Source organism: Charadrius vociferus, unplaced genomic scaffold, assembly GCF_000708025.1.
Source record: "Charadrius vociferus isolate BGI_N301 unplaced genomic scaffold, ASM70802v2 scaffold1823, whole genome shotgun sequence".
NCBI classification, from domain to species: domain Eukaryota; kingdom Metazoa; phylum Chordata; class Aves; order Charadriiformes; family Charadriidae; genus Charadrius; species Charadrius vociferus.
In genome coordinates, this window is record NW_009647673.1 from 40570 (window position 1) to 49197 (window position 8628).

Genomic DNA, 8628 nt, shown 5'->3' on the forward strand with positions numbered 1-8628 from the left:
TCCCATGTCTCCAGACCTGCTCCCTTCTGGGTGCGGGTGTACACAACACTCTTGGGGAGATATTTCAGGAAAAAAAATCCACTTTTTTTCCTCATTAAGTAAGGCTATCAGCGTTGCCCTCAACGGGTGGCAGGCTAACAGCGTTCCTCCCCTTGGGAAAGGGGGTTGGGGACACATTTGAGGATGTTAGTGCAGGCACTTAACAGAACTAATAATACCATTTTTATCTGGTTTTGTGTATATTTTAATTTCAAAGCTGTCTCATGGATACCCGAGCTGGCTCCTGAAGGGCTGCTGTAATTACTATTCACCTGCTGCTGCTTCTGCAATGAATATTCACAATGTCTCATAAAACCCAGGGGCAGCTGAGCTTCCCCAGGTGTTTGCCGCAATGCAAACCCTTAATTTGCTCAGAAATTTACTTCAGGAGGATGACCTTGTATCAAGCCTGAGCATTGAAAGGTTTTTAATTGTTAGATAATGTGCGATATTACTGTAACGTGCTGGTGCAAGTGTTTGTTACAGATCCCTGCAAGAAAGGCGCTTGGACTCTGAGGCATTGATTAAAATACTATTTATTAGAGATAACAAAGAAGGAGAGAGGGGCTGGCAGAGATATCCCTTCAGCTGATGGCAAAGGCAAGCTGCAGGGGGTCAGGCAGACCCCTTGCCATGGCAGGCTGCACGGATCCCATCCTTAAGGCTGTTCAAGGATGCTCTGAGAAGTAAGCAACTCTATTAATTTCTACCACTGCTATCAAACCGTGCTGCTTCACTTCAAGATAAGAGGAGACACACAGCTGGTGAAATTGCCGGCTGCTGAGCAGCACCCGCCCGCAGGCTTCTCCACCACAATTAGTGTGGGCAGCGCTCGTTAGTTAGGGATGCGGATTTGTGCTGTGCATCAATACAAAGTCTTTTGTTTTTTTCTTTCTTTCCTGGTAGCTTCTCCTGGGGTTTGCAGAAGGATGATGATAATTGACAACGTAAATAATAAACTGGGTGGGGATCACTGAAGGGGACCCTATGGCGCTACACAACGTACATGTGTAATAGCAACACTTCTTCCTCCTCTTCCCAAAGGAAACTTCATACACAGAAGGCAAGAAATAAAAAATGAGGGAAGAAATAAGCATGTTGGGATGAGGAGTAGAAGACATGGAGTAATAGATACATTTCTCAGAGCCAGACACTGTCACCCTCACAGCTTACTCCCAAACTCATTATTATGCCACAGAGATCAGTTTTGAGCAGGAATCCACAGGACTAAAGGGTGCCGACTTCTTCCAGGGAGTGTTTCTCAAGTGGTGGATGGAGCCATGGTCGAAGTACAAAGCAGAGCTGGGCTGCTGAGGCTGGCAAATGCTCACAGTGGAGAAACATATTGATTCAGCTTAATTTGTGAGAAATTTGAAAGAAAAGGCAATTCTAACTCCCCTTTATCATAGGTACGCTGTAAAGAGGGGAGATGCTGTCTAAAACAGAACCCGCTCTCTCTCATCTGATGCAGCAGCAGGTTCGATGTACCTTATTGGACCCTTCAGGTCTGTGTCTACATCTTCTACCAGAAATCTGCGTTTCCTGAGCCTGAGGAGGTGAAGCAAAGGAAGTTACCATCAACAGAAAGCAGCTAACAGAGAATCAGGCCGCAGAGTTGAGCTTAGCAAATAAATTTAGAGTGTATTTGGGGAGCAGAGTGAAATCATAAAAAAGGATCTTACAACCACCCAGATCGATGATGAATAGGATTTTAAAAGAGGCTGTTTCACCTGTCCTCCAGCTGCTTTTGTTCTGTGTAGCTCTGCTTTCTTGTTTTCAAAGGTGATACTGAGAAAATCAGACTCTTTGCTATGAACGGTTGAACTGCGTTTCCTGCAATTAATTGGAGCTGTAACCAGCTGGAATGCTTTTAAAAAAATCAAACTCCACTGCATTAGCTCCACCAGAGCATTCGCTCCATAGTAAGAAATAACATGGCTGCTGTGGTAAACTGGAGGCAGAACAGGGAAAGAAACAGCTGGATTTTCCAGGTACCAGGGAAGTACTTTTAAAAGATGCGGTGGAGTCATCAGTAACTCCTGCTTCCGATGGAGCCGTTGTGTTGAAGTGGAACAAAAAGGACACATCGCTGTAAGGCAGCACATTCCCTTGAAGGGCTGCAGCATCCCAGCTGAGCAAAATGCATTCTTGAAGGCCTCTCCTTTATGATGTTGGTTGTAAATACATCCATACAGCTCACAGCAGCGCTGTTTGCTGCCGAGGTGCTTCAGCTGTGTCCTGATCCAGGCAGAGCCCCACCAAACATTAGTACATTGCGTCTGGCACTGGTGGACTCTGGAGTCACATCCAAAGAGATCAGCCCTGCACCCATTAGAAGAGTGGCTTCGGTGAATTTTTTTTTTTGGATAGAGGCTTTTGAATGTCCTCCACTGGATCACGAGGGGCACTCAGTGTGTTAAAACCGCATTTGATGGATGAAGAAAACTGACACAGAGCAGCGAGTGTCTTGTGCAAAGCCACCAAGACAATGTCACAGCCTTGACTGAACCTAAGTACAGCTCACAGCATCTTCACACTACAGATTTTTTCCTGTCATTTTAAGTCACATTTATTACAGAAATCCCCCTGTAGTACAGGAACCTGTAATTCTTTTGATCTTGCTCAGAGTTCCTCACATGGACGTTGATTCTGCCATTCATAGGGAGGCCACCGTCAGACTTGCTTTCAGTGGTGCTACCCCCAGACATCGAATTGGTGAGGTTACTGAAGGCTTTCTAAAATTGTTTTGCAATCTAGAGGACCAGTTTGAAGATCTTCAGTTTGCAGGGAAAGGTAAGCTAAATTGTAGATATGGTGTGTCCCACACCAAGCGATTCCTGTAATCGCAGTTTTATTAGTCACTCACCATTTAGGAAGTGTTTAGCAGGCAGCTAAAGTCTACCACGATAAATTGCTATCAAAAAAACCCCAGTGAAATCTTGTGTAATGCAGATGAAAAAAGACATTTTGTCTGGGAAACATTTGAGAAAAAAGCAATTTATTGTGCCATTTTTACTGATTGAAGGATGGGAAGGGGCATTACTAGACACCCACACCACTAAGCTCCTGGGATACGAATGCCAAAGGGGCTGTTGAAAAGGGAGCCTCGTTTACAAGTGTTATAAAAAAGACTGGTGCCAAAGATACATGGAGGTGGTGGGTTTAGATGCAATTCAATAACCAGTTCCAGTCAGTATGCGTGCAGTCCTGCCCAGATGCTGGATTCTGTTATTTTGTCAGCAGACAGCATAATGTATGTGCACGGCCAAGCTGGTGCACTGATGCTAGGGTCAGTTGAATGAGACCAAGCATGAATTTGGCCTTCAGAGTTTGTTTTCCTCACTTTAATGATACTCAAGAAATAGCTGTCTCAAGAAATAGCCTTAGGGAGCGCATATTTTGCCCATATTTTAGAATTTTGACTGTCACAAATAGATTCTGAAGTATCTTCCCAGAGAAGAAAAATTTAAAAGTAGCTTAATTCAGGGAATATGAGGCTGCTGAGAAGCATGAACGCAGAACCGGGTATGGGCTCCGGCAAACTTTACTTTAACCCTTGGAACTCTCCTTATTCTAAAGGGCCTTTCAGTGGAAATTTTTTTAAAGTGAGTTTAGATATCATGAGGTGGTGTCAGGGTCCTAATGTGACGAGTTGCAGAATCATTATAATTACAGCTGCTGCTAAGAGACCCAATACTATGCAGCTAATGAGTTTCCTCTGAAGGTTTGGAAAATACTTCATGGAAAATATCTGTACCATTTCTTACACCTTCTTCTCCTGACATCCCCTGGACAGCGATGATCTTCTTAGTGCCGTGCCTCTGGGTCAAGCGCAGTGGTTCTGAACACCTGGTTGCTGATGCCGTACTGCAGTTATGCCTTCCACGTCATTGGCCATCAAGAGATGTGCTTGACAAAACACAGCTAGTTCATCCCTTGTACTACCAAAGGAGTCGCAGGACCAGCACAACGTGCTGCTTCTGAGATGATACTGCTAAAGTAATTAAAAAATCCAGTCTGGCCCCTGATCTCCCCTTCAAAAGGTTTTTACACTGCAGAAGAGGTTGTGACTACAAACAGGCACCAAACAATCTGCATGCAGGGACCATCCCTCTCCTCCCCGAAATTCAGTACAATCAAATGGAGCAACTCAGGTGTCCCTGGTATTTTTAGACTCCCCAGTGGTGTTGCTGTGCTTTAGATGAATAATCTGCTAGCCGTGCTGTGATGGGGCTGTGGGACAGCACCTCCAACCTGCTTAGAGTCAGAAGGTTTTTACTTAATTAAAGCATCACTTGCAGAGATGGAAAATCACTGAGGAGATGTGAGGTAAGGAAATATTCAGTAGAGTGTTGTAGGGTTGTATTTTTTTCCTTTGCAGTTGCTGTGGCTAGATGTTTTTAATGGAAAGAAAACAAAATGTCATCATAACAACTCTGATGAAATCGCCTGACACTTAGGTCCACTTCCAGCAGAGTTTAGGAAGGTAACTGATGAACACATAGCTTCATCTGGTTTGCTGTTCCTGGAACTGAACTGAATACTTTCATAACAAATAGTTCATACAGTGAAGTTTCTTCTCTTTTCTAGGGAATAGCTAGGAGCAGGTTGTGATGTTTGTCAGATGCATTCGTTTGTGGGTTGTGGTTTTGTTTTTTTTTTCAGAATTATTCTACAAGATTCTTCTTGCTTATTGCCTTGCAATTTGAGCTGCACTTCTTGGTTTTTAATGCTGTTATCATTGAGTGGCATTGTTTCTACCCCCTGAATAGAAACACTCTCCCTGAACATCACAAGGCACGGTCATAGAAAATTTACTTGCTGCCTGAACTTGAGAAAACAGATACAAATCTTATTTTTGCAAAGAGATGGGTTACTGAGAACTCACTTGCATGAACATTCATGGAATGGGACCGTGAGAGAAGTCTGTGCAAGGCCAAAGCAGATGTGTTTACAGTTTCAAACAAATCTCTGTAGATAATGTTTTGCAGTAAGTGTATATCTCTGTTTGTGAAGAATAAAGTCCCTCAGTCTTCAAACATCACAGATCCTGGGCTTCCCTAAGGACACAGAGATATTCTCCCTCGCCCTGCTGTCAAGTGGGCAAGTTGTTTCCTGGAACTTTTTTTTGAACAGCTTCCATTGCACACTGGGCTCCCAGTTGGATTAAAGCTCTGCATGAATGAATCAATGACAGAGCTGGGAATGGCTGTCTTCCCCTTGGCATTGCGCTGGGTTAGCCGAGGGCTGAATTTGGCTGTCAGTCTTGCTACATCTGGAAACAGGTAGGGGCACTGAGACCTCTTATACAATAGAAAAAAAAAAGAGATCATCCTGAATTAGATCCAAAGCAGAGCAGGAGGACATATAAGGATCTGACGGGTAAGGACTATAAGGATCTGATGGGTACTCTTCCTCCAATGTAAGACATGATCTAACAAAATACAAGTGCTGTAGTGCATTAAAATACGTATGGCAGAGAGACTGAATATTCTTTGCAATACTAACATGTTTCAGGGTCTTACACTCTTTGTTCCAGCACACAAAGCTCTGACCCAGTCAAGCTTTTTAGCGGTGGCAAATTTATTCCTAACTATTTTTCTTTGATGAAATGGAGTTGTTCTTTTTTTGAGACAGGACTCAATCCATAGTGACAAAGGGCGGATTATCTGCCTCTCAGCAAGCTATTGAAACCTATCAGAGTGAATTCGGATGTGGGTTTAGGAAAGCTATTGAAAACATGCCAGGAACTGTATAATACAGGGAAGGAGGGCAGGAATGGTACTTAAATGCAGTGTGCTATTAGGATGTCGGCAGCATCTGGAGAACTGAGATGGTTTTTGGCAAATGACAGAAAGGGATGTAATTCAGGACTGGAGCCAAACTCAAGCTTTACTCGGCTGCAGACAGAATCTCCTCTGGGGTTTTCCCCTGCCATACTTAGAAAATTGTTTTTTCCCATTTGTAATGAAGCTCAAATTTCAGTATCTACGCAAGTACTATGTAGGCAGTATCTTTTTAGTGAGAAAATTAGCTAGACCTTTTCCTGAGGTCCAGCTTTTATTCAAGGGTAAACAGAGGGGCTTTTGGAGATAGTTTCTTGTTAGAGATCAAATTAAGGAGGGATGTCCCTAGGGCTTGCAGTGGAAAAAAATACTTTAAGGTTCTTCTGTGCTGTCTCTCCTTGAGCCTCCTTCTGTATGTTGTGCGTATCTGTAGATTTGACTCTCTTGTTTAATTACAGTTTTAATCATCTTACTCATGCTTCATTTCCCACTGTAAATAAAAAGAATTTTAGGCTGCACTTTGCTTTTTTCTTCCAAGTGGCTGCATAAATTTGCCCTTTTTAAAAAAGTGACTGATTATTTTATTGTGAAATCATGTGCTCATCTAGTCAACATTACTGAGTTGAGTCATCCCATTGTCGGGGAAAGCACCCTAGGGAACAAAGATGAACAATTGCAGGTTATTTGTCAGCAGCGGTGTGTGGAGTGCTTAAACTCATGGGGTGATAGCAAATGACAGCAAGATGACTTTGTACTTACACATTCAAAATGTAATATAGTCTGGTGAAATCTTTGGTGGTTTTATGTATAGGGACAATGGCAAACTTCAAGGGAAGGCAAACTGAATATATATGTTTTTCCTTCTGTCCCTAAGGACAACCAACTCATACCTTCTTCCAGTGGGGCTCCCCGATCTTTCCGAAGTCAGTTGCCCATAACCCATGTTTGCCTGTTGCGGTGTGCACTGGCTCTAAGTTGCAGTCTGCTTTGTTAGGTTACATTTCCAAGGAGTATCATCCCAGAACTTCCATGCCATCTCTGTTCACTGCTGACGGGGTCAAAATGGCTTCCAGAAATAAGCTGGAAAAATATTGGAGAATGGTGAAGGGGTAGGGAGAGAAATAATGATCTTAGCAAGAGCAGTTTCTCCAGCACTAAGCATGACAATGACTTCAGTCCTCTCTCCGCTCTCTGCTGTCCTTAGCCTAGTTCTGCCTGAGAATTTGCAAACACCAGTACCAGCCCATGAAGGGTAGTCCAGCCCTAGAGGAATCCTCCCATTCATCCATCCATACCAGTTACCACCGCACTGGTTTCATGTGGCCTGGCCAGTTGTGTTCCAGTAGTCCCAGCCCCATGTGAATGGATTGGCTGGGTCTATCCTTGTGCACCCCACACCCACAGGGACCCTTAAGGCCAAGCACATAGCTCTGTAGTGTGCTGTATTCAGGGCTGTCTTGGTGGTGGTGGTGTTAAAGAAAGCAATCTTAATTTGGGGGCTGGTGCAGGGAATAGAGTCTCTTCAAAGTCAGCTCTTTACCTTAGGTCTCACAAGATTGCTTTAACCGCAGAGCAATGGAAGAAGCGGTGAAGAATGGTGCACCCCATTCATCTCTTGATGAGCCTGTTGGGCAATACTGTCCAATGACAAAGTCCTGCCTAGTGCCGACTGAACATCTATTAAACCTATGTGTTCATGTGGGTAGATGAAGCATGAATGTTTCTCTACAGTGAACTGGAAAAATAATATGTGGTCGTCTAATAAAGTACTTCAAGGACCCTCTAAAAGCCAACTTGACAGAGGGCAATTTGTCCAGCAACTCTTTGCGGTCTTAGCTACCAAGAAGTAGTGACAAAGTCCATAATGTGAAGAAGCACAGGCATCTTTCATGCCCTTGGACAAAATACCCATACAAGGTGAAGAAAACAGCACCCAGCTGGCTCACACTTGTAGTGTCACTGGCAACTGTAGAAAAAGTGTTTAGCAGATACAGGTCTGTACTGTTATTTGCAAACCTCTCTCATTTACTCATGGTCTGGCACTATTGCCCTCAACTCAAGATGACAGATCAGTTTGAAAAGCCCATTGCATTACCCACCCACAAGCAGAACCTTGTTGCCCCTGGATAATGTCATTCCGGTTCATAAGAACTGGTTCATGCCTATATTGTCAGAGAACAAACACTTGCTAACGACTCCCATTTCTCACTTTTCCCACACTTTACTATGAAATCTCAGAAGGGAAACACAATAGATAACCAGATAGTTCCACTTTGGCAACTTTGGCACACGTCTCCCACTATTCGTAGAATCATAGATTCGTCTAGGTTGGAAGGGACTTTGAAGATCATCAAGTCCAACCATCAACCTAACACTGCCAAACCACCACTAACCCATGTCCCTAACCACCACGTCTACCCGTCTTTTAAATACTTTTAATATTGACCATGCCCTTACTGAGCCAGCCTTTTTGGAACAGGCAGGAGTGTTGGTAACTTCCTATGGTAAAAGCTTCGGAAGAGTTAGGTGGGTGCTCACATCAGTGACTACTATGTTAGCAGCGGGATGAATGTGTAAGATTCCTGCCTAGGGAAACAGAAAATATGGAGCAAGTCACAAAAGGAAGTCCTTGTTGGGTTTGGTTTTCTATCTTAGTAAGTACATAACAGAAAATTTAGTCTTAACACTTAAAGGTAGAATTCTTCTTCTTTACACCTAATATATCTGTGCAACTACGACTTTGTCATGCTAATGGCACCATAGGCCTTCTAGAAGATGGAGACCATAATGTGGTCTATAGCAA

General features: G+C 43.5%; 1 protein-coding gene across 1 annotated transcript in view; it reads right to left on the bottom strand.

The window, feature by feature from the left end:
- The window catches only part of MTMR8 (myotubularin related protein 8), a 29729-nt gene extending 22961 nt beyond the window's left edge, over positions 1-6768 (bottom strand). The window contains exons 1-2 of the mRNA XM_009881091.1: positions 6716-6768; positions 1488-1587 (exon numbers count right to left, since the gene is read on the bottom strand). Of these exons, the coding sequence (XP_009879393.1) occupies positions 1488-1587; positions 6716-6768 (153 nt within the window). The remainder of the gene's footprint in view (positions 1-1487; positions 1588-6715) is intronic.
- Positions 6769-8628: the final 1860 nt, after the last annotated feature.